At 36.9% G+C, this 26,255-nt stretch overlaps 4 protein-coding genes across 5 annotated transcripts; all 4 read left to right on the top strand.

Moving 5' to 3' along the window:
• Positions 1 to 455: 455 nt before the first annotated feature.
• On the top strand, positions 456 to 1,178 carry LOC130726823 (uncharacterized). Its single transcript, XM_057578130.1, has one exon. It carries the CDS (start codon positions 456 to 458, stop codon positions 1,176 to 1,178), a length of 723 nt encoding a protein of 240 aa, XP_057434113.1.
• Positions 1,179 to 3,178: 2,000 nt separating this feature from the next.
• LOC130731234 (phytyl ester synthase 1, chloroplastic) lies at positions 3,179 to 11,605 on the top strand. The gene is made up of 14 exons (XM_057583460.1): positions 3,179 to 3,388; positions 3,562 to 3,986; positions 4,063 to 4,114; positions 4,531 to 4,586; positions 5,009 to 5,167; positions 5,393 to 5,497; positions 5,864 to 5,970; positions 6,361 to 6,482; positions 7,340 to 7,448; positions 8,270 to 8,403; positions 8,774 to 9,143; positions 9,346 to 9,459; positions 10,188 to 10,273; positions 11,109 to 11,605. Exons 2-14 carry the CDS (start codon positions 3,584 to 3,586, stop codon positions 11,419 to 11,421), a joined length of 2,130 nt encoding a protein of 709 aa, XP_057439443.1. The 5' UTR covers positions 3,179 to 3,388; positions 3,562 to 3,583; the 3' UTR covers positions 11,422 to 11,605.
• An 823-nt stretch (positions 11,606 to 12,428) lies between these two features.
• LOC130731232 (double-stranded RNA-binding protein 2-like) lies at positions 12,429 to 16,682 on the top strand. Its single transcript, XM_057583459.1, has 4 exons — positions 12,429 to 12,656; positions 13,881 to 14,128; positions 14,755 to 14,974; positions 15,317 to 16,682. The coding sequence occupies exons 2-4, from the start codon at positions 13,883 to 13,885 to the stop codon at positions 16,435 to 16,437; spliced, it is 1,587 nt and encodes a 528-aa protein (XP_057439442.1). The 5' UTR covers positions 12,429 to 12,656; positions 13,881 to 13,882; the 3' UTR covers positions 16,438 to 16,682.
• Positions 16,683 to 18,082: 1,400 nt separating this feature from the next.
• On the top strand, positions 18,083 to 23,036 carry LOC130731231 (probable serine/threonine-protein kinase At1g54610). 2 transcript variants are annotated; one of them, XM_057583457.1, is made up of 8 exons: positions 18,083 to 18,242; positions 18,490 to 18,894; positions 19,441 to 19,725; positions 19,846 to 20,163; positions 20,351 to 20,578; positions 20,943 to 21,043; positions 21,470 to 21,590; positions 22,224 to 23,036. In XM_057583457.1, exons 2-8 carry the CDS (start codon positions 18,532 to 18,534, stop codon positions 22,548 to 22,550), a joined length of 1,743 nt encoding a protein of 580 aa, XP_057439440.1. In that variant the 5' UTR covers positions 18,083 to 18,242; positions 18,490 to 18,531; the 3' UTR covers positions 22,551 to 23,036. The 2 variants fall into 2 exon arrangements, with proteins under 2 accessions (XP_057439440.1, XP_057439441.1); XM_057583458.1 differs by lacking the exon at positions 18,083 to 18,242 and adding an exon at positions 18,253 to 18,393.
• Positions 23,037 to 26,255: the final 3,219 nt, after the last annotated feature.

Below are 26,255 nucleotides of genomic sequence, written 5' to 3'. Positions count from 1 at the left end.
CAATTAGGTGGTGGATCCATACACCATCAAATTTCTGCGGGAAATTACTAGATTGTCCCTGTCTTCTACCTTCCAACCCTAGTTTTGCACCACCGCTCTCTCCCGCCGTCTCATCATGCCAAATCTCATCTTCGCCTCCACCCAATCAGTCTCCATTGCTCTCACCGCTCCTCACCTTCAAACTTGTGGCCAATAATGAGCTTTCCTCATTGCAATTTGCTCATGCGGATCTCCGGATCTCCGACACCAACCTTCTCCCAATGTCGCGACACAGAGCCACTTGAGCACCGCCAGCCAGTGTGCTGTTCGCGGCGAGGTCAAGGCGGTGGAGTTCGCGGTGGTGGCCCCTTGGCTGCTGCTGGTGCGATTCGCGGCAGCGAGGGAGGTAGATCGACCCATAACTGCGCGGCTTTGGGGGGCAGGACCAAGGTGAAGTCACGCGGTGGGTGGAGTGGATGGCGACGTCAGCCGCGGTGGCTGCCCTGACTGGAGATTGCGACGACGACTGGGCTTCTGGAGAGGAGCGGTGGAGTTCACACCTACATGAAGGAAGGGAGGACAAGTGGAAGTGGGTGGCAGAAGACGAGGGATGTTACACTGTGAAATATGCGTATTCCTTCTTACAGGGACATGAGCTTGAAGAAGAGGTGCTAGTGTTTGTTAATCTCTGGAGAGGCCTAGCACCCTCAAATGTGCTAGCCTTTGTGTGGAAGTTTCTATGGGGAATGCTCCCATCAAAATGCAACCTGGCCCATAGGGAAATTCTACCGCAAGGTGCTCCTATGCTGTGTCATTTCTGCCAGGAAGTGAATGAGACTTCTGAGCACTTGCTTCTTAATTGCCCCTTCTCTTCGCAGGTGTGGAAATTTTACCGCAGGTGGATGGGCATCTGTACATTTCAGCCAAGAGATAGCAGGGAGCATTTTGCACAGCATGGTGGCGAGTTGACCACGAGAAATCAGCGTCAAGGTGCCCAAACGGTGTGGTTCGCTGTTCTGTGGTCAATATGGAAGATGAGAAACAATTTGATTTTCCGAAATGGGGAAAAAGATGTTGAACGTGTGTGGGATTTGGCTCAATTGCGAGCTTGGAATTGGCTCAAATCAAGATGTCCCAAGTTCAAGTTCTCAGTCTATGAATGGATCAGCAATCCAAGGTATTGCCTAGAAAGTTTGTGATATGCTATTCTACACCCTGCATTCTGGTTTTGCTCTTCTGCTGCACTCCCTTTCTTCGTTGCGCTTCATATGTGTTAGCAAGGAATAATTTTTACACTGGCGGTTTGAGGTCCTTTATTTTTTCCTCTGGATGCACACTAGCAAGCTACAAGGGAGGATTGGAATTTCTGCTGTTAACTGTTACCTCAGCAGGCAAATTCTAATCTCACGGGTGTGAGGGTGCTGATGTAGTTTTGGTTGGTTGTTTGTTTTATTTCCACAAGTAGTGTGCGTGAAGGTTTTGTCATTGGTAGGTAGTATTCTAGTGAGTACTGTACTCTGTCTTCCTTCTTTTGTTCTCTTCCCCCTGTATTCTAGTGAGTTCAATGTCATTCATTTGTATGTTTTGTGTAAGATTTAGACTATGCTGATAAATGAAATTTGCTTTTGTTTGGTTTTCATTCTAAACTTGACATTTGGTTTGCTTGCATGATGCGCAAACAAGTTTACAATCAAGAAACGCATCAGCAACATAATTATATTGTTGCAGCCAAATAAAACTATATAGAAGAGAATTTAAGTGAATGGTTACTTGACCCGAAAAAAATTATCCCCACTGGTGTGTGATGGCTTGTGTTTTCGGAATGGGCTAAACGGTGGAAACTGGGTTTCAAAGAGCTGTTCATTGTGGTGGTTGTGTTGGTGTTAGAGGTTGTGCTTGCCATGGTTTCTGGGTTGGTTCTGGTTTGATGATAAGGTTCAATGGTTATGGTGAAGATTGAAGCAAGGTTGGGTGTTGGGTTGTGGTGGCTGGTTCACCAGAACAGAGAAGTGGAAATTAGAGGATATTAGAGGATATGAAGGTAATTTAAATCACCTATCTAGTTTTGATCTCTACCGTTTATTTTTTTAATATTATATCATGTGGTTAACTTTTGTGATGTATGAATGCACCACCTAATTGAGTGGTGCACATTAAACGCACCCTATTAAAGTGGCTGTTTCCATTCTTTAAACTTTTTCCAAAGGGTACAGCCCCTAGAAACACGTTTGCTCCAATCAACCAAGAAATAAAATAAGCCATATTCTCATATATGTAAATGGATTCGTACTTTTTTAACATGATGTGTTATTTTTAATATTATGATCATTTTCAAAAAAAAAACATGATGTGTTATATTATCTTCTGATTTTTTTTTTATAATTTACAATTTAATTCTAAATATTTTGAATAATACCCTTCAAGTGTCAAATCATCTATTTTTATAAAAGCCACAATTTTGATCCCTCACCTAATTTAATTACATAAATCGTCCCTCACCTAACACTCTGTGAGCAACGTTAGTCATTCTGTCAATTTGCTAACGGAAGGAGGCTGAGGTGGATTAATAATCTGACGTGGACAACACTGGGGAGTGAGAGAAAGTCACATGGGGACCCTTGTATAATCCATAGCCATAAAACACCCTTCCATGACTGTATGGTGTCCCTGATGCTACAAGGAGAGCTTCAACTCCGCAATCACAAAGAATCTTCAGTGGCTTGGACTTGTGGAATCGCCTTCCAGATCCAGAACAGGCAGATGAACCTTCGCTAAATCCCCCCATAACCGTCGAACCCAAGGACCTGCAGCAGTTGGAGAAGCTTCTTCGTCTTTCACGCGAGTTGCAGTAGTTGGAGAAGGACCCTTACCCTTACACGCGAGCTGCCTCTGTTTTATAGGAGAAAAAGGAAAGAAGGTGACCGTTGGAGGTCACGTGCTCCCCATGTGACTCTCTCTCACTCCCCAGTGTCGTCCACGTCAGATTATTAATCCACCTCAGCCTCCTTTCGTTAGCAAATTGACAAAATGACTAACGTTGCTCACAGAGTGTTAGGTGAGGGAGGATTTATGTAATTAAATTAGGTGAGGGACCAAAATCGTAGCTTTTATAAACGTCAGGGACCAAAGTTGCAATTAAGCCAAAAAAGAACTTCTACTATTTTTCCACTCTTAAATATCTTTTGCCACCTTTTGTCGTTCATTTAAGAATTTTCCGGATTAATGTTTTAGCATAAGCAGTATCAAATTTATTAGAAACTGCTTAATTATAACCGAGATTATTCTAGTTTAAGCAGATATCTCCGATTCGTGTCTGTTTTCCGACACACGCCCCTCTTATACTTGTATGTAATCTAGTACTCCACGACACTCTCCATCTGTGTGTTTGGCTGGGATTTCGATTTCGCAGGTAACTGTCTTCTTCTGCTTTTCCTCTGTTACATTATTCTACGCTAAACATTCACCACGTGATTCTGTCAGCTGAGTTTGTCTATCATCTTTTAAGCCCCAAAACAATGAAAGCAAGGAAAGTGTTGCTCTGCATTTTCCACTCAGTGTTAAAAACAATTCAACTTTTTTCAGTTTCTTCAATTCATTCACTGTAATGGCTTCGGTAATGGGTCTCCCTCTTCCACCCATTTCCGCCATAAACTCGCGCCGCTTCCGAACGCACTTCGCTTTGAGCTTCACAGAGTTGCCAGCTGAATCTGGTCCACTGAACGAAGCTTCCACCATCACGGTTGTTGAGAAAAACCAAAATGGCTCGTTGGTCATGGAGGGATCGAAGGTGCGTGGTGCTAGAGTTGTGGAAGAGAAGAAGAGCAATGATGAAGGCTCTGCTTCTGCTCTGGCACCGCTTTGGGATGATGGGTATGGGAGTAGGACTGTGGAAGATTTCTTCGCTGCAGCAAGGGAATTGAAGGATGATGGTGGTCCACCCCGTTGGTTTTGTCCTGTTGAATGTGGTCGTCCTTTGAAGAATTCTCCTACCCTTTTGTTTCTACCTGGTAAGAAGTCTTTACTTTCTCATAAAGTGTTCAAGTTTTTCAGTTTTGGTTTGTTTTGCTTATTGTGATGTTGCAGGGATGGATGGCACAGGATTTGGCCTCACTTTGCATCATCAAGCTCTTGGAAAGTATGTTGTACTATTTGTAATTTTGTATTTCAATAGCATTCCTTTAGCTTTAATCATTCTGCAATTGATTCTAAAGCTATAATCGATCTCGAGGGAAGCCTATGTCAATAGCTTCTGGAGGCAAGAATTGATTCTTAGAAAATATAAGCTAATATAAACATCTGCTTGTTAGAGTCAGTGATTTTAGAAGACATTTGTCAGTTCCACAATGATCTGATTATTTTTGCTGTGGAAAGTTCTAATTGAAGGCTAGTGGTAATATTTAAGCTTTTTGGAGTGATGAGTCTCCTTTTGCTTTATTGTATGACTTATAATTGTGTACTGTTCAGATCAAAGAAGTCTATTGTACTGTTCAGGAAATTATTCTCTGGCTTGTAGCAATTTTAATTTTTCACCTTTACTTTTTTGCAATGCAGGGCTTTCGAAGTTCGGTGCTTGCATATTCCTGCTCATGATCGAACACCATTTGAAGGTCTTTGCCTTTTAATGTATGCTTTTGTCAACTTTCCGAAGTTCATCTGTGTTGCTGTTGATGCATTTAGATTATAGTAACTTCAGGTTTATAGTTTATGTGACAGGAAAGAAACTGTTGAGAATCAACTTTTTTCCCTATTAAAATATTTAGACTTGAGTTGAGGTCTGGTTTGTCTATGAATTGCAAATTGATTTCACCTACAATATGCTTTTCTCATTCCAATGACCAACTAGTTTGTAATCAAAATCTGAGAGCTTATGGGGAAAAAGTTATTTTCCCCCAAATATTAAGCAAATCTAAGCAATTGATTGTAAAATTTCACAACTGGGAATAATTTCAAGCTGCAGGGCATGATTATTGGTTGCTGTTATCTTTACTTAAACTAAAATTTTCCCCTTTTGTTTTTTAATTCTATGAAGGATTGGTGAAACTTGTTGAAGAAGCTGTTAGACTTGAGCATGCTTTGTCTCCAAATAAGCCAATTTATCTGGTTGGTGATTCCTTGGGTGGATGCCTAGCACTTGCTGTTGCCGCTCGTAATCCAACAGTTGATCTAGTACTGGTATTAGCCAATCCAGGTGAGTCTTAGTATGTTTGTATCAGCTTCTCTTTCCTCAAAATCAATTATGAAACTCATAAGCGACTCACAGAAGCTTCTACCCAGAATTGATTCTAGAGCGATAGTAGAAGAATTTACAAACATGTGCTCTATCAATGTTGTATTATTGTTGTCAAATTTGTTTTATGTGGTAATGTCTTGTCAATCCTTTACTGAAATTTCTCCATATACCTTTCAACCGCAGCTACATCCTTTGGCAGATCTCAGTTGCAACCCTTACTTCCTCTCTTGGAGGCAATGCCTGCTGAACTGCATGTCACTGTTCCCTTTCTGCTTAGTTTTGTTATGGGTAAATGATGTTTTCTCAGGATTCCAACTATAATATTTACATTTTCATAGAGACAATTCATTTGTCAATGTGCTGGACACCTTAATTCCTATGCTTTCTTATTGAATATCGTGAGGATGGTGCCTAAGAAATGAATACATTCATGCCAATATTAAGAAAATTGTTTTCATGATCATAATAACTTGGGATAGGTAGAAGCTTGGCTGATAGAGAAACTAGTAAATTAAAGCTCCTTTTGTCTTAACATGACTCTATGAATTTCTCAACCAATTCAGTAAGCATGATTCTCCTTTTTCTCTAAAAAGTTGCTTTCTCCAATAAAAATTGATAATTCAAATACATTGTTATGTAATTTCATAAAATCAGGTGAGCCGTTGAAGATGGCATCAGTCAATATTGGAAACAGACTTCCTCCTTCAAAGAAAATCGAACAACTGAGACACAACCTTGTCGCATTGCTGCCATGTCTTCCTGTAAGAAGCTTTATGATATTCTGTCCTTTGGTCTCTCTCTCTCTCTCTATATATATATCTGTTTTTTTTTTCTTTCACATTTTTTATGTGTAGGGATATAATGCATCTAAATTTAGTTATTTGAAGTTTGATGAGAATTACAAGCTTGTGGCATGAAATTACCACCGTAGTTTTCTTAACACACTGAAACATACAGAGTTGTGAAGTTTTCTCTTTCGCCACCCTCATAACTGTTTTAGTATCCCTCTTATTTTCTAGATTGTAGTAGTATATGTCTCTTTCCTCCATCCTCTACCCTTGCTTTCTTTTCTATACAAATTCTTAAAATTTAATACAATATGGGATATTGAACTGTCAAATATATTTTACTATGTCTGATTTTATATTCAGGAGCTAAGTAACATTTTAGCAAGGGAGACTCTTCTTTGGAAACTGAAACTTCTTAAATCAGCTGCTGCATATGCGAATTCGCGCCTCCATGCTGTCAAAGCTGATGTACTTCTGCTTGCTAGGTTCTTACTCTCTTTAGATTTAATGTCTTTCGTAGTAATGTTATGTCTGAAACAGTTTTTTTTCTGGGTCGGCTGGTATTTTTGTTTCTCATCATGCTTCCAGAAGATTCTCCTAATTTTCCTTTCATATCTAAATTTGCGCAAGTATTATATAACTGGAATTTTTCCACAATAACCTACACAGTTATATGTCATGTATATGAATATGATGTATGCATATTTTTCACATGGTCAATGTTGCTGTCATGTGACTGAGGTCACACGGGTTCAAGTCCTAGAAACAGCCTCTTGTGTAAAAAACAGGGTAAGGCTGACAATACACCAAATGGTGGGACCCTTCCCAGACCCTGCAAATGCGGGAGCTTTCTGCACCAGGCTGGCCTTTTTTTTACTTTGAACTCTTCTTTAGAAGGAGATTTCTTTTTTACTGTATAATATTTTGTGTAGTGCTAACAATCATTCTCTCCGATTTTGAAATTCTTGGGTTCATAAAACGTATGTACATTACTGATATGATGAAGACACATGATTAGTTTTTATATACTATATTTCTAGCATGTCTCCTCATGTGTGAGCCTTTTGGGATCTAAGTCTGGGTGATGTAGAAGCCCAACCTACCTTGTGCTTAAATTCGATATTTTATTAGAGAAATGAGAGTGGCAAGGATAGAACTTTAGAACATTTGGTCATATATAGACTTGATACCATCTCATGAATTAACTATCCCAAAAGCTTATATTGTTGGATTAAGACACATGAGACTTGGGAGGTTTTTATATGACATTTCTTGCAATTACTTTCAAGTTAATGTTCTCAACTAAGTTTAAGAACTGAGATTGACAAAGTTTCCATTCAAGTGGCAAGGATAACATGCTTCCCAGTCTAAATGAAGCTCGAAGACTTGCGAGGTCATTGAAGAACTGCAAAGTTCGTAAGTTTAACGACAATGGACACACCCTTCTCTTGGTACGTGCAATGAAGATAAACTTGCAATTCTTATCAACATTAAGTCATACAATTTCTTCATATGAACATGTGACCACAAGTAATTTATAATTTTGACCATCCATTTGAATAGTTGTTCTCTCCTCTTATCTTAAAATAATGCTCTCGGTTGATAGCCCCTATGCAAGGGATGTATCGAGTGAGAGTATCTTGTTGCATCACGTTGATTTTCCTCCTTTAATTTGAAAAATAAAGGCTTTGATTGCTGTTGTTATAGTGACAGAATATACCTTAAAGAACAAATATGTTTATTTCTGTTAATCTTCCATGAAACATAACATGGTACTCAACATTATGGGATGGACTTACTAGCACTTTTTTACGATGCCACGTTAACAATATTAGTTGGATATTTACTGTCTATTCATGCATGTTTGGATCAGCGTTGTCATAATTGATTTTGGATAGAATTGATTTCGACAAAATTGGTTATGATAAAAGTGAGTTTAATGTGAAGTGATTTATGTTTGGATAACTTTATGGGAAAAGTGACTTCTATAGGGTAATGTTGTGAAATCCAGTTATGAAACCCACAGTTGATTAAAATAATTTCTTGCATGTTTTGATACACGGTGAAAACCTCAATGAAGCCAAAAATCGCGGTGGACAGCCCCAGAAGCTAAGGGAAGTTGCTTCTATCCACCGTGATTTCAGCTCACCATGGTTTTCAACTGTGCATTTACTATTGTCAACATCTAAATGCAGAACCAAACACACACATAGTCTTCTGTGGTAAACTAACAACTGTATCTTGATTAACTGTATTTTGCATGGTAGTGCAGGAGGATGGTATTGGTCTGCTGACAATCATCAAGGGGACCTGCATGTACCGTCGTTCTAGGATACTTGATTTGGTCAGGGATTACATTCCTCCCAGCACGACGGAATTCAGATATGCAATGGATCAAGTAGTTGGGTAATTTGATTTGGCAATATGATTCTCACCATGTTCTTGTTGGAAATTTGTTAATTAATGTCATTGCTGCATTGATGGTTAGAGGGGTGAGGCTCCTACTGTTGCCATTGTTTTGAAAAAGAACACCATATCCTTGTCAAACCAGTTCTCCCACCTTTTCTTAATATAAACATCAAAGTTAACATCAATGGGTTCAAAATTTGAACCTGGTTCCTAAAGAGGACTCGAGCATTCTACCATTATGCCAGCCAATTTTCCTTTTGTCATTTACTGATAATGTATCATTTTTTTATTGAAGTTGTTATATATCTGTGAATCAATTTTTTAAATATTGAGTTTGAAGCTGACATGCTACTAACATGCATGGCAGAGCACTTCGGTACATTACTGGATCTGTAATGTTCTCAACTTTGGAAGATGGAAAGATTGTGAGAGGTCTCTCTGGCGTTCCGGATGAAGGCCCTGTCTTGTATGTTGGTTATCACATGTTGTTTGGGTTAGAGCTTACCTCAATTATGGATGCATTTTTAAGTGAGAAGGGTATTATTCCTCGTGGAATAGCCCATCCTGAGCTGTTTACAGCGAAAGCAGAGACTTTTACTTCTGAGTTTTCTATGATTGATTGGGTGAAGATATTTGGTGCGGTGCCTGTTTCAGCAAGCAATTTGTTTAAACTATTCTCCACTAAATCTCATGTTCTCCTATATCCCGGTGGTGCACGCGAGGCTCTCCATTTTAAGGTGCATCATCTTTCTTTCTTTGCTTCATCTAGCCTTTCTTATCCTATAAAATATAATGAACAGTTCGATCAGCTTCTGTTTCCTCAAAATCAATTCTGAAACTTAGAAGCTACCCACCGAAGTTTCTCTCCGTAATTGATTTTTATTGTGATGATGATGGTACATTCTGGTTTAACGCTAACTGTACTCCTACCATTGCCAGGGTGAGGAATACAAGGTGATTTGGCCTGACCAACCGGAATTTGTGAGAATGGCAGCAAGATTTGGCGCCACAATTGTGCCATTTGGAGCTGTAGGCGAAGATGATTTGGCTGAAGTAAGTTTCCTCTTTCTCACTAACAGTTTTTTACTTGTTTTCCTTGCTTTATCATTTTGGGTAAAGGTATTGCTTTTTTGACCATAAGACTGTCTATTCTGCTTGAGTCAACCATTATATATCATCTATAATGCTACGAACCAATTATTACGAGAGCTTAACTTATTAGGTGAAGACACATAAATGGTTGTGCATTATATTTCTAACAACATGTCCCCCTCAAGCTAGAGCTCGTTGGGCTTGAAGCATGTACAAATTACAGTACACAGGTCCTCCTACGTTGTGCTAAAACTCAACATTATATTCGAATAATAGAGGCAATAAGGATTGAATTCTTGCGCACTTGATCATTAAGTCTCTTATGAACCAACTATCTCAAAAACTTAAGCTATTAGGTGAAGGCACATAATAGTTTTGTATTAAATTTCTTAGAGATAAAGATAGATAAACAGATTCTAAGTGCTAACCCCAAAAGTTCTGCTGGGAATGCTCATTTAGAATGTCTGGATTATGGTTCAAAGAAATGTTAAGTTGAATAATGAACCCAAATGTTGTTAGAATATAATATAAAACCATTCATTTGTCTTTCACCAACAGCTTAAGCTCTTGTGAGAGTTGGTTCATGACAAATCACATAATTTCAGTTTTGAGGTAAAGGAGAGGAATGAGCTTTGATTAACTGAATTGTACCTGCCTTTTGATTGGACTCTTGTGATTGAATTTTGCAGATAGTTCTTGACTACAACGACTTAATAAAGATCCCCGTCCTCAACGATTACCTCAGAGAAGTTAACAGTAACCAAGTCAGGCTTAGGTAATTATTCTCCATCTCAGTTTGTATTGTATTTAGTAAAACTATGAATAAGTAAGATACATATGCATATGGCTTGCTAATAACAATACATATTTAATTAGTTTTTTATAGTTTTATTTTATATATATATCCAATCACCAATATCCGTCTCCGGTTTCTGCAGTTATTTTTTATGCTTAATTGCACTTTTGGTCCCTCAAGTTTGAACTGAGTGATTTTGGTCCTCAAACAGTTGAGTAGATTTAGACCCTCAACTTTTTGATTGTTAGAATCAAGTCTCTAAATCATTATTATTCCAAATAAAACTTTTGAATTCTTATTTTCTAAGAAAAATTATCAGAAACTGAATCAATTTAATCTTTGTGGACGTTGTCCCCATCCAAATTCACCAATCAAAATATTAAATTTGCAACTACAAATTAAAAAAATTCCAATTTCCCCCTTTATAAACCCTAATCTCATATCCTTCAAAATTTATCAAGATTTGACCAACTTTTTGACTTGTAAACTTTTAAAATTGTATCATATAGCTATCTCATCATAAACACTGAAATATTTGAAAAGAAATTGAAGATTTGATGGTTTTATACATATGAAAATTGAGAGAGAGACCTAATTTGCTTAATTTTATAAGTAGAGGGACTTGATTAGCCAAAAAAAACTAAGGGGACTAGAAAAAAAATGTAATTAAGCATATTTTGTAATTTAATATGAGGTGGTAAGGTGGTGAAACTTAATTCAATGTCTATGTTAAGTTTATTTACCCCTTCAATGTATGGTAGTTAAGCTCTAATGTTGTATGTCAAAACCATGGACTTTTCATCTTGACATTCAGGGATGAGACAAGTGGTGAGGTGGCAAATCAAAATATCTCATTTCCAGTGGTTAGGCCCAAAATACCAAACTCAGGTCGGTTTTACTATCTATTTGGGAAGCCCATAAGAACCAAAGGCATGGAGAATATGCTAAAAGACAGAGACAGTGCCAACGAGTTATACCTGCAGATTAAGTCTCAAGTTGAACAGAACTTAGATTACTTGATCAAGAAGAGGGAGGAGGATCCTTACAGGAATTTAATCGATAGAAAAATTTATGAGGCAATTAATCCTCATGATGAAACTCACCAAACCCCAGCATTTGAGCCCTGAAATGAGTATGTTTAGTACATAGTAATAATACATTGATATTCATGTAATCATTATTATTTGGAAACAGATAAATGTGGATGGTCATCAATTCTTCATTGTAACAATAAAATAATTGGTGCTCCCATGTATCTGAATGCTATTCTTTCAATATCAATAGAAATGGAAATTGTTATCTTGGGAAAAATCAGGACATTATATTACAGACTACAAGTATTATTTTCTGTTTTCCTTGCATTATTCCATTAAGGAGCTGTAAGCAATGCTTATTTTAACACTCTTTTTATTAGCACTTTTCAATTTGTTGAAATTCATGTAGAATCTACTAAATTATATGAGTCTCGCTCTTTATTTAATGGGACCTTATGGTTTCAACTAATAAAAAGAGTGTTAGAAAAAAAATGTCAAATAAGTGTTGCTAGTAGCCTAGTACTCCTCATCATTAAGAAACTTAGGAGGTGCTATGGCAGGAGGTGTCATGTAATTTTGGATGCCACATGACTTGCAATGCACATATGTGGATTCCACATCACCATTCTTAGTTAAATTTTGGATGGACTTGATTGGAGTCTCGGATCCATTGAAAACTCACGCAAAGAAACCTGTTATGAATAAGGTAAAATCCTCTAGATAGGCGTGGATTTGAACATAGGTAAATATCCACAAAAATACTTATCATTGGGAAAGTAGATGTTATTAAGATTAACTATTTTTTTTAGTTACAATAGAAAATCTAAAAGACACCACATCTTACACTAAAATATTGAGACACATTGATGCAATAATTGCGGAAGGTGGGAGTTTCCAAATCCAACGCATAACTCTCCCTATTGCCTAGCCAAAAAAATCACATGCGTTGTTCTTCTCCCTATGATTATGCACACACGAGACATCCTAATTCAAATGCGCAAAATAGAATCCTTAATGAAAACGAGGCTTCATATCAAACAAAGCGCATGACACGTAGATTATCCGACACGGGTTAAACTAAAGGTCTCGAGTTCGAGTCCCGACTCTCCGGATATTGCAAACAAAACAAAAAAGTTAGTTGAAATTGCAATATATCCCACTTTCACTGTTCACTATTATCATTATCATCGAGTTTCCTTCAACCTTTCCGTCACTTTCACTCTGGCTGAAGGTTTTCACTCTGCCCAATATTGAATTTCAATTCGACCTCCAACTCTGCCTCTCCTTGCTCTCTCACACTCAGATCCTCTCGCACTAGGTTTGAAAAGGTATGATTTGATGCTTGATGCTTTCTTACTTATCTATCAACATTCTTTCAGTTTTATCAGTGCAATTTCTGAACTGTTTGCGTGTGAATGGGCTCTGATCATGGTGAATATTGGTTCAATGAGTAGTTTTGTTGGTGCTGTGTGAATTTGATGACAATGTTTTGCCAAAATGATTGAACTGCTTCACCAGCTGTTACTTCCTTTTCGGTGTTTCTGAGGGTTTTTGTGTGGGACTGTGATTTAACATCTGACACTTGTTTGGTGTATTTTTTGCCCTTGTTACTAGGTTAGTTAAAATGATGACTCTGTCTGTCTATGTAAATTGTTGGAATAAGCTGAAAATGAGCCCGTTTCGATTGATGCGGGCCAAAGAGCACTTATTCGAGCTTATTTAGTGCATTGTTTTTGTAGCGAAACTCCAATTAGTGTTTTTTGGTCCGTACCCAAACGGGCTCAATAGGTGAAATTCATGTAGTTTCATTGCGGCCTCGCCGGTAATAATTTATTATTTAGTCGAGTTTATTTAACTATCAACTTGTTTGGTTAGACTTTCACATGCACTTCAAGTTAAATATGAATGGAACTCTTCCTATGGATTGAGTTGAAGTTCGTTCCCGTTGCACTCAACTGGCATACACACAAAGTCTTGTTAGGCTGTTATGACTTATGAATATTGCTCAGTTTCTGTTATCTTGCAGACTTAATTTTTAATAGTCTCCCTCTAAGTATGCTCACACACACAAATCAATTATGGGGGATGGTGTTATGTGGATGAAGAATATACTTTATCTTTGATGTAATTATGGACAATTTTGAGAATTTTTTATGTTTCAGATATTCTTTTCCTGCCCGTTTAATATTGAATTCTTTCATCTCGTGTAGTTGAAGAGATTTCCTTGTTTTGGTCTTAGTCTAGGTTGTTAGGCAGATATGAGTTTTTTTTTATTCAATAAAAGAGAGAAAGAGTTGTGGTGGATGGTATTACGTAATATGTTAGTATGTGATAAATTCTTTCCTGTATTCCCTGACAGTATTGCTTTCATATTTAATTATTGCTAGAACAAGATAGAATCTTTTAAGGGGTGAAATGTTCATGCACATAACTAGTTTGCTAGATTAACCAAAGTTTATTGCTCCTTCCCTCTACTCCTCTTGGTTACATACTTACATCATGAATATTTAAATTTCTTTTTAACTAAAGCCCCTGGGTTCATTTTTGTGCAGACATGTATAAGAACCGGTTGCAAGAATTGGCTCAAAGAAGCTGTTTTAATCTGCCAGCCTATTCATGCATCCGCGAAGGGCCAGATCATGCTCCTCGTTTCAAGGCAACTGTCAACTTTAATGGAGAGGCATTTGAAAGCCCAACATTTTGCTCTACTCTTAGACAGGCAGAACATGCAGCAGCAGAGGTAGCTCTTAACACATTTGCAGAAAGAGGTCCCTCCAGAGCTTTGGCAGCAAGAGTTCTGGTGAGCAGTTTGGAAAGTTTTATCATCATCTTGAGTCAATTTCATGTTTTGGCTCTCATCCCATAAAAAAAAATCATTGGTTAAATGTCTGCTTCTATTTCTTTAACCTCTCTGTGCGCTTGGTGAAAATGCTAACCACGAACATGAGAAGGCCAAGTATACATTTCCATTTAGGTCTTCTCTGCATTTCCCAATACTGTTGTTGTTATTTCAATACATTCTAATGTTGTTGTTCCCTTTTTATCATCTTTTGTAGTGTTCTACTTTTACCTCCAATGATTTAGTGGATGTCTGATTCATTAAATTAAATGTTTCTACAACCAAATGGATTAAATGAATCAAAGAATTTAAGATTAAGAAAATAACCTTTTACCTCATGTTAGGAATCTCAACTCTAAAGAATACTGGATTTTTTTATCTCATTGCATTAAATTTTGTTGTTGTGCTTTCCATGTCTTTTGTCTTTCCCCTTCCCTTCTAGGAAAGGGGAGAAGAAGTGGAATAGGATCAATTATGTTCACCCCTTCATTAAATTCTTCTGTTAAAAGATTGAGTTTTTTTTTTTTTTCCTTTTTTCATTTGAAAGTTTTCCCTTTAAATATGCTTTGGTGGTTGGATGTTGACAGGATGAAACAGGAGTATACAAGAACTTGCTCCAGGAAACTGCTCACAGAGCTGGACTGAATCTTCCTGTTTATACAACTATTCGTTCTGGACCAGGTCATGTTCCTAACTACTCATGTACTGTTGAGATTGCTGGAATGCATTTTACTGGAGACCCTGCTAGGACCAAGAAACAGGCTCAGAAAAATGCTGCAATGGCTGCTTGGTCTGCATTGAGAAAATGTGAGCATTTTGCGGCTGTAATCGCATCTTTCTCATATTTACATTAGCAATTTGGATTCTGCACTTGAAACATTCTCTGTGGAGTTTTCAATATACATTTTTAAAATAAAATAAAAAACAATTATATGGCTTATGCATTGAGAAAATGTGAGCATTTTGCGGCGGTAATCGCATCTTTCTCATATGTACATTAGCAATTTGGATTCTGCATTTGAAACATTCTCTGTGGAGTTTTCAATATACATTTTTTAAAATAAAATAAAAAACAATTATATGGCTTATGCTTCCTCTTTTCGTCCCATGACTTACTTTATAGTCTATTTGTTTTGAATTGCTTTGTAGTGCCACGGCTTCATTTATCTTCTTCAGAGTCTAAAGGCAATGAAGAACAAGAACAAGTCATCATTGCTAGGGTACTTGCAAGTTTACATCCATGTAGGTCAAAAAACTTTTCTGAAAGTGATCATCAACATAGGTACCAAAACTCCTCCTCAACCAAGGTCCAGCCAACTCTAGGGATGTATCCCCCGCAATGGCAGCATTGTGGAATCTCTAGTTTCTCTCCTGATTTGACTCTATATCAGATTTGGCAGCAAGAACAAATTATGCAGCAACAAAATAGCCTATTGGCACTAACCATTCAACCAATTATTCCATCTCCTCCCCAGATTTATCCATTAGTACAGTCTGTCCTTCAGCCAGATCACTGCCATTATTTTCCACCTAGAGAGTTAGCATCAGTTCCTGTGGGACCAAGATTCTCTATTGCTGCATCAAGGCCTTCATTTTACTTTTCAAACCAAATTGTTCCTGAGCTAAACAGGGGCAGGTCAACAGTAACCATTAGAGAGATACAAGAGGAGAAAGTAGAAGATCCCTCAGTTTGCAACTTTAGCAATGAAACAAGAGTCCCAACAGAAGATGAGAGACAGAAGCATGGCTCTGGAAGCAGAAGAAGAAATGCAGAGTTGGTAGGAGAACAAAGTGGGAAATCTGAGTGGGATTCTCATAGGAACATTGGATCTATACACAAACCAGCTAATATTGAGCTGCAAAACTCATCCAATATTGACACCTCTGTTCCCAGAGGACATTTGCAAGCAAGCTTCAACAGAAGTTTTAGATCGCGAGCAGTTTCATCTTCCATGGTGAGAACTATGGCCCCTACTTCGCCTCCAGGATCCAGACCGCGACATCCGGAAGTACCTCTGGCTGTTGCTTCAAGGTTGAGAACTGGAGTTCCACGAAGTCCAGGCATGCCAACCTCTGAAAGGCTTGGCATGTCTCCTACTTCTTTATTCACGGCCCCGCCTGTGCGAATCCGATCAGTAGTTCCAGTCTGCTCAGCTCCTCCAGGGAGATCAATAGCAGAGGTATCCAAAAGCAAGGAAAAAGAAGATTTAAAACTTGAAGACAAAGAGTTGTCAAGAACAAGCTCTGAGCTTGGCCATCTTAGATTATAAGTACACATACAATAGAATAGAGGTAAAAATAATAAGTCTTGTTCAAGTCAAATAGTTTACTCTGTAGGCATAGTAAAAAAAGGCTTGTATTTGACAAGGAAAAACACTTATTATATACATTGCCGGGTAGGTTTGAGAACACAAATAATCATCCCCCACCCATTTTAAGATAGCCATTTTCATTTTTTACTTTTAACTGCGTTGATACTTTATCGTAATACAATTCTCGTCCATCCTATTTACAAGGTCTAGCGTAAATTAATGGTTTAGTATATGCGTGGGTGGTTGAGTGCTTCTTATTCATGTTTTTTTGTTAATTATCTAGCTAGAACAGAAGAACTAATTTATGTGGTACAAATTTAACATGTTAAGTTAGGCGCTGTAAAACAATTAACACTTAAGTAATTAGGCAAATACTAATATAGATGATGAGTTAATTTCTTTGTTAGTTTCTTGTGGATACTTGAGTAGATGACCAAGTGGACGATGCTATTTAGATTCGGTCTATACGATTAACACTAATTTTTATGATTTTGCGTCAGTTGAATTACCAAGTGAGTTGTGTCGGTATAGAATCAGTCAGTTAAGCTCACGCTAAAGCATAGCGTCGACTGTCTGATCGATGTTAAATAGTTAGCTTCGAGCCATAAAACGTGAGCTTTAACACGAATGCTATCTTTTGCCAACCCAAAGGTAACACTAATTATCATTTTTTGAGTGTGAAAATAATTTATAATCTAGCTATAAGTTCTTTTAACATTGTTTTTTAAAGCTGCTAATATTAGCATTATTAGAAACGCTTGATCAAGTATAGCAAAATAATAATGGAGCAGATGGGCTGGCTTGTCTGGTAACACAAAACCCATCAGCTACAGCTTGCCTTTGGAGTTTGGACAGTTGAAGTAGTTGGTGTGCTGTTCTGTACTTTTGTTTGTTGGAAATGATACGAACCTCCTAACACCATAAACAAAGGAAGCTAAAGCTAAGCGAAATTTGTATTTATAAAAGATTACAAACTACGGATTTTGTTGTCCATTCCTTAGCATTTACGAAACAACACAAATGTAAGAAGTAAAATACCCGTCAATTTAGTACTACTACAAGTCTACAACTAAAAAAAAATAAAAAAACCAACATAGATTTCAGGTATAGGTTTAGTTGAGTAAAATTTCAGTTGAGTTGGTACTTCTAATAAAGAGTGATCCTTAACCGCTGATCTCCTAACATGACACAATTGGTCGACAACCTTTTTCAAGGAGATCTGTCACTTGCTCTGATGCTCTGCCTTGTAGTTTAAGGTGTTTTCTCGCTCTGTTAGTTTTTTTTAAGTATTCGGTCACTCTTTGGATGTCGTTAGATTCATGATTTAGTTACAGTTAAAACTCTTCATCCCTCCCCAGAATGTATAGTGTGAGGATTGAATCCGAGAGCTCTTCCCACACACTTGACCTGTGTTGTCAACGGAACTACCCATTTTGGATAAGGTGTTTCCTCTCGGTTCAACCATATTTAAAATAAAAAAAACTAAATAAAATGGATAAGTGCATAGTTAGAAAATGTTGTATGATTAATTCGAAAGTTAAATGAATTAATTAGTAGGTTTTAGATAAGAGAATTAATTATGAAAAATGCATAGATGTGAGATGAATATGATAGTAATAGAGTCGTGGGGTTTGACTTACCTGTGAAAACGACACTGCCAACAACATCTCGTCTTCCCTATCCTTCTTGTCTCAGACTCCAAACACTCACTGGCACTGCAATTCTCTCTCTCTCTCTCTCTCTGCTTCAATTTCACTGCTACTGTAAGTTACTCTATCACTTTCCTCTTTATTGCACGAAACACATCACAATCTTCTCTACTTTCTCTTCAATTTTCCATTCCTTCTGAAACCTATCACATTGTGAAATCTTCTTCCATTTTCAATTCCCTTCCGACCAGATCACTGAATCTCGGTAGTACATAGTCAATTTTTCAAAGTTCGATTTCGATTTCAAATTCAAAGCACACCCACATTCATCTTACTGCTTTTTTTCATTTTTCTGGATTAGATTGGATTAGCGATGCCGAGAAATGAAGCTTAGGTTGAAGAAATGGGATGTGTGATTGGCCGCGAAGCGTCTTCTGGAGTAATCAACGAGGAGAAGAGTTCGCGTGGTGGGGGTAACAGGAAGCTTGATGGAGCAGCCTCGGGGAGCAGAGGAGAGGCGGTGGTAGAGGCTCAGAATGGTGGGAAGGAGGAGAAGGGTGGTGGTGGTGATGGGGTGCAGGAGAGGCAACGTGGAGAGAGGAGGAGATCGAAGGGAAAGGCTAATCCAAGGCTGAGTAATCCGCCCAGGCATTTGCGGGGAGAGCAGGTTGCAGCTGGGTGGCCACCCTGGCTCACTGCTGTTTGTGGGGAAGCTCTCAATGGCTGGATTCCAAGAAAAGCTGACACCTTTGAGAAAATTGATAAGGTGGGTTTGTATCATTTTCCTTGCAAGTCTTTTAGGTTTAACCTGAATTGGGGTGAAAAATGCATTTTTAGCTTGTTTGTTTCCGTTGTGAAATGCTCTAGAATCAATTCTGGTTAGAAGTATGTTTGGATCAGAATTGATTCTAGCTTCAGAATCAAGTGCAGAATTAATTGTAGAAGGATTTCCAAACATGCACTACTAAGTCTTAGATTGATTGTAGTAAACGCGACTTGGACTTTGTAGTTTGTACAAATCATTAAACCAAACATGCTCAAGGATTATCATGCCTTACCTTGCTGTGTGGATGTGGTTTGAAGTTCATTAGTGCAGATTATGAAGGAGGTGTCTATATTGTTGTTGAAAGAAAAATTCATGATGAATTGTTAGTCTGTTTGTACTTTGGAATTTGTTGGTAGAAATAGCATAAATTGGATCCTGTGTAATTTGTATTGTTTGAGTCAGAATAAATTGTGTAGTTTGCTTCTGACTATATGTCTTTTCTAATCGTGGTTTCCTTGTTTTCATTTTCTTTTCCTTTCATTTTAGATTGGGCAAGGAACTTATAGTAATGTGTACAAAGCTAAAGACACTTTGACGGGTAAAATTGTTGCTCTGAAGAAGGTTCGATTTGACAATTTGGAGCCTGAGAGCGTAAAATTCATGGCTAGAGAGATTATTATTCTGCGAAGGTTGGACCATCCCAATGTTGTAAAGTTGCAAGGCTTAGTTACATCGAGGATGTCCTGTAGTTTGTATTTGGTGTTTGATTACATGGTACATGATTTAGCTGGACTTGCTGCAAGCCCAGGAATCAGGTTCACAGAACCTCAGGTTAGACCAGGTTTGCCTTAATAATTTAAGAATTGCTTTGTCATTCTTATGGTTGTTGGTACACTTTCTTTTCAACCGGTAAGTATTTGACATTTGCAACTATTGTGCCTTCAATTGCAGGTCAAATGCTACATGCGTCAGCTGCTATCAGGACTTGAGCACTGTCATCACCGTCGTGTACTTCACCGAGATATTAAAGGATCAAATCTTCTTATTGACAATGAAGGAGTACTTAAGATTGCTGACTTTGGACTGGCATCTGTTTTTGATCCAAACCATAAGCATCCTATGACTAGTCGTGTAGTAACCCTGTGGTATCGGCCTCCTGAGTTGCTCCTTGGTGCCACCGATTATGATGTGGGCGTAGACCTTTGGAGTGCTGGATGTATTTTAGGAGAGTTACTTGCTGGGAAGCCAATTATGCCTGGTCGTACAGAGGTAACAACTTACATATCTTGTTCACTTGTAGGATTTTTTCATTCCCCTGATTTTGTGTCACTGGCATCTAAAGTGATCATAATTCTATGAATCTCTGTTTTAGTTTAGTTCTCAGGATATACAACTTGCATTTATTTGATCATTATTAATCATAATTAGTTTTGTTTTTAACTCTTTACTTACGCAGGTGGAGCAACTGCATAAGATATACAAACTATGCGGTTCACCTTCTGATGAATATTGGAAGAAGTCAAAGTTGCCGAATGCTACCTTGTTTAAACCTCGAGAGCCGTACAAGAGATGCATAAGGGAGATATTTAAAGATTTTCCACCATCTGCACTACCCCTTATTGACACTCTTCTTGCAATTGACCCTGTAGAACGGAGAACTGCATCGGATGCTTTAAGAAGTGAGGTGGGCTTTTGAAAATACTAACTTTGTTGCCATTAAAATGCTGTTTTGGTGCTCTCAGGTTTTCTTCTGCGTTGTAGTCATGCCACTTAGACTGATCTATGGTTGGTGCTTATAGATTTCTTAATGTCTTAAACACATATTTAAAGCTCCTTTTTGTGATATATATCAATAAGCTGCATGTTGAGCTACATGAAGCCTTATGCTCTGAACTTGCTTTGTCAGGCTGTATGATCCATAACAGCAATGTTAGCCCGTGGATCTGCGTTAGAATAAATCTTCTAAGTTCTTCAGCTTCTTATTATGGATATCTTATCTTTTACTAACAATGTGCTTAAATGTGATAACCGCCTCCTACATTTTGCAGTTCTTCACAACGGAACCTTATGCTTGTGATCCTTCTAGTCTTCCAAAATATCCCCCAAGTAAAGAAATGGATGCTAAACGACGAGATGATGAAATGAGGAGGTATTTCTTCTCTTTAAGATTTCTTTCTGCAAAATGGAATTATTTGCTAATTTGAAAAATACAAAAAAAAAAAGTGATTCCAAGAGTAAGTGAAAGGAAGATAAGAGCTATGAGGACTAAATGTAGGGTCAGTAGGGTGTTGAACCTGACATTTCCGAAACAATTCTATTTTATGCTTCTTAGATTATTCAAAGGCATTTATAAACATATATTTTCTAACATATATGATTTTCCAACACCCTCGCTCAACAATATTAACTCTACAGTATACACTCACACCCACCCACGGACGGACAGTCTGACATTTATAGGGATCATTAGAGTGAAAAGTTTTCCTCTTTTTTTAGGGTTATCTTTGCTAGTTATAATTTGGCCAACATATTATATTTGACCATCTCTAAGGTACTTTATTTGATGAATTTTCAGACAAAGAGCTGCAGGCAAAGCTCAGGCTGATGGTTCAAAGAAGCATCATCGTACACGCGATCGTGCTGTCAAAGCTTTTGCTGCTCCTGAAGCCAATGCTGAACTTCAATCCAATATTGATGTATGTTCAAAACAAATGACTTATATTAATAATCGCAATTCACAAGTATTTTAGCTCATGCTTTGGTTTCTATGATCACTGACTAGATGTGCTATGAGATTATTATATTGTTCAAGAATGCTTAATAAAATGAAATGATTGAACCCCAGTAGAGAGGACAGTAAGGATTTGGCAACTGAACTTCGTTGATCTATCTCAGGCTAACGTAACATATCTGGCAATAGTAACATTTTCAACCCGTAGAATATCAAGATTTAGTATTCTTTTGTTCTAAGAAGTTTCAGTAGACTTTGCCCCTATACTCAAGTATATGTTAGATGTTAAATTTGTTGCTTAAAGCATTTTAATTATTTGGTCTTACTTCTGGGTTAGCTTAAATGGTTCTCTACATCATAGTTCATGAAGCATCTTGGGATTATCTCTCTATCCTTGTTTGCTTACTTAAAAAATCTGCATGTTTTTGGGGCCATATCTTATGATTAGCTTCATTGGTTTCGACTATGGCTTCAACTTTGTATTGCTATTTTCTAATAATAGAAGAAATCTGCATGATCATGAATTGTGAGTTATGCAAATGCCATGATCATGAAGTAAAATTTGTTAAACTTGTTCCTATGATTTCATGTGTAACAGAGAAGACGTCTAATCACTCATGCAAATGCCAAGAGCAAGAGCGAAAAATTCCCTCCACCACATCAAGATGGACAACTTGGCTTTCCTTTGGGAGCTTCACATCATATTGATCCAGATACTGTTCCTACCGACGTCTCTTTCACATCAGTCTCTTATAACTTCCCAAAGGAGCCATTCCAAGCTTGGTCAGGTCCTATTGGCAATGCTGCGGACATTGGAGTGCCGAAGCGGAAGAAGAAACACACTACAGGTGATGCATTGGATTTATCAAAACCACAGAAAGGTGCCCTCAAAGATAAGGTTAAAGGAAAGAAAATCATAGCTTAGATATTTATTTAGTACATTCTCATAGAGTCAATTAAGAATCTGCCCCTGCTGCTGCCTCATTTTTGGGTGCCCACCAATTGTTGTGCAAATATGTACTGCTGCTGCTTACCCTCTTCCTGAGGTAAAGTATAATTGCTTCTCAGGAAGGGATAAAAAATAATTTGTTTTTTCACCATGCTTTACCCGTTCAATTTTTTTTCTCATTATTTCTTGTTTTTTATTAAAATGAAGAATTACTTTTCTGTTCAATATGTTGGTATGGTGAGAGAATTACTATGATGTACATTGTGACTTTTTTTAAAGGAGAACCCTGTGTTAATATCTGGATTATGTTTAATTTGTTGAGAATTGTAATAAACTCTATAGCTATTCCTTGTCCTCATTTTTTGAGAGTGATAGTAAGGATGAAAATTGAAAACTGAAAAGTCTTGTAATCCTTCTACTTCACTTGTCAAAATTAAATCCATATTTTAATAGTTACTGTCAGTCTTAATCAGGATACGCAAGGCGATTAACCACAACGATATAGAGTATGTGCTGAGTATAGTTCATGTGCTCTAATATTTTATATTTTAATTTAGTTTTTTATGTCCCACAAAATTGTGAAATACCCAACATTACACATGATACTTGTTATAAAAAATATTTTTTTTTGCTTTCTAAAAAAATAATTGAACTTTTAAATATGTCATACAATGATTACAATCTGGGGATTTCTCACTAGTTTATAATAATTTAAAAAGAGATTAATTTCTATGCATCGACGGGGTAAATAAGTTTTACACCATCATTCAATCGCATTTTTCCATTTTGTTAGCTCACAATTAATTTTAAATTTAATAATATCTAAAATAAAAAAATGAAAGGTTGTGATTGAATGATGGTGTAAAACTTTTTACACCGTCGGTGCATAGAAATTAATCTCATTTAGAAATTACTTTCACTTTTGTTTATAAATAATGATTTGGCAGGGATTACTTTTTTTTAACACGTGAAGAAAGCCAACTGTATTATGCATTACCCAATGTTAACCAGTTTTAATTTTTATTTTAATTACAAAATTACCTTTTCTTTTACTCTATCTATTTCCTGATTTTTTAGTTTTACACATGAAACAGTAAAATGATAAAAAGTTATTATTTTCACTTTTTTTCTTGTACATACAACTTTAAAATTGATATTAATTATTGCACCCATTGCATACATATGTTAAATTCAACTTTAAAGAGTCCACATAACATGCTGTCATAGGTTTCCTAATGGTAGCAAGGGAATCCAATGTTGCCTTATCAGCAACATTATCCTCCAAACCCTGAAACTCTATATGCAACCTTAGCAGAGGTAACCTTCTTATGGTCAAATGGTCAGTGATACTTGTTTGGGAATAATGTTTTAACAGAAATTGGTTAGGAACTGACAACACATTCCTGTTTAATGTTACATCTTAGCTAAAAAGCACTTTTGGCCCTGATGTTTTAAGTTTGTGCAAATTCTGCCCCTACTCTATTTTTGTCGATGTTTCTACCCCTCATGTTTTCAAATAGTGCACCGTCTACCCCTCCGTCAGTCAGACGTTAACAAACTAACGGTATGAACTGATTTGACTTTTTTTTAATATTTTTTGGACCTGTCACGTGGAAATTACAAGTGAAATTGGAAAAAGGGGCATGAGAGATTCAAACTCAAGACCTGTAAGTAGCAAAACATGCATTTAACCAGTTCAGTTACATACATAATTGATATATACATCAAGCAAATTTAATTTATATCATTTCCTTGATCATCATCAACTTCATATACTCCTCTTCATCTCTCCAATCCACTCAGGAACCTCTCCTGAGAAAGCCTGACTGGCGGAGGGGTAGAGAGTGCACTGCTTGAAAACATGAGGGGTAGAAACGTCAACAAAAATAGAGTATGGGCAGAATTTACACAAACTTGAAACATCAGGGGGCCAAAAATGATTTTTAGCCTACATCTTACAAGTTGAAAAAAGGGTGTGATTTTTTCTGTTTTTTTTTTTTGGTAGACTTGACGATATTGGTTTCTATTTATTTAGATTCTTTTTATTTTTGTCAACATTTATGTAGATAACCCCTTCTATGTTAAGCAACCCCTTGAGGATAGAAGAATCTCCTTCAGAGTTCTCTTTTAGTGGAACAAAATGACCCTCTCCCACGTTAAAAAAAAGGCAAAGTATATTTATAGTCATTTTAAAATTATCGATATTTAGTTTTAATTTCAAATTTTTAAAATATCTAACTCGGTTTCTCTCCCCTCCCCACAAAAAAGAATAAAAGTATGTCAGAATATTTCAGAGAACAAACTATCAAAACAAGTAATTTTAAGAAACAATTGCCAATTTTTTTTATTTTTTTAAACTAGTCTATTAGGGAATATTTTGCCAATCAAGCACAAACAACCCATTATATAGGGTATTAGAGCATCTTCAATGCTAGTTCTTGTAGGTGAGTTCTTAAGCTAAGAACTAAGAATCAGGTTCTTAACCATTGGAGATAGTTGACGTTAAGGGTGGAAATAGGCCAGGCAGCTCGTCAGGGGCCTATGGCTTGACTCGTTAGAGGCTCGTTTATTAAAAAGGTCAGGCTTAGGCTTTTTTAAAAGCTTGTTTAACTAAAAAGGTCAGGCCCAAACTATTAAAAAAGCCTATTTAGCCTAACAGACCGGCCTATTTATATATTATTTTTATTAATAATATAAATAAATATAATATAATAATATATTATTTGATTTTTTTAAACTGATGTATACTTTAGTATAAAAGAAAACCCTAAGTCCCTACCATAACCTAGATTAGAAACGTTCCAGACATATTCAATGATACAGGTGTAGTTTTTGAAATGCAATCATACAGGTTTTTTTTTATTTGAAAAGAAAGTGCAATGATATATAAAAGGCTTATTAACCTGCAAGCCAAATAGCCTTCTTTTGATAAAATTGTCTGTTAAATAGGCTTTTAAGCAGGCTTGTAGGCCAGGCCAGACCTTAGAAAAGGCCAGGCCAAGCCATAAAATTTGGCCTATTGATAGGCCACAGGCCATGCTTGGGCCACGAAAAGATAATGCAGGCCAGGCCTAGGCCGCACAAAGCTTGGCTCGGCTCGGCCTATTTCCACCCCTAGTTGACGTGGAGTTCATAATTCTTAAAAATAAGAACTAGTTCTTATATAAGCAACTTTGTTCTATGAGTTCTTAAAAAAAATAAAAATTTCTCTCATCCTTGCTTTATTCCTTTTTTAGTTTTATTTTATTGCTTTATGAAAATAAAAAACTATAAATAATGTGGTGTGGTGAGACCAAATTAATAGTGCTAAAAACTCAAAGTTAAAAACTTATAGTTGGAGCGAAATATGCAAAAGTTCCTTAAACATATGTGGCAATACAAGTATATATGAATATTGCTTAAGAACTCACTTCTAAGAACTGGAAATGCTCGCTAACCAAGTACATATGGATCGAAGTAAGCCACCAACTAAGGAAAACATCAAGATTCATCCTTATTGGCCTCACATTAACTAGGTTTCCTTAACTCTTTCACTCATAAAAATTGTAATTACTTAATCTCCTCCATATTAATTGTAATCACTTATAGTATGTTCATTTTACCCAAGAATTCTAGAGCATTACTATACGACTCACCATCAATTTGTTTTAGGGTTTTTTCGATAACAAAAACTAAAAACAA

The sequence above is a fragment of the Lotus japonicus genome, chromosome 1, assembly GCF_012489685.1.
Source record: "Lotus japonicus ecotype B-129 chromosome 1, LjGifu_v1.2".
Classification (NCBI taxonomy): domain Eukaryota; kingdom Viridiplantae; phylum Streptophyta; class Magnoliopsida; order Fabales; family Fabaceae; genus Lotus; species Lotus japonicus.
This window is presented reverse-complemented; position numbering and strand designations above follow the sequence as displayed.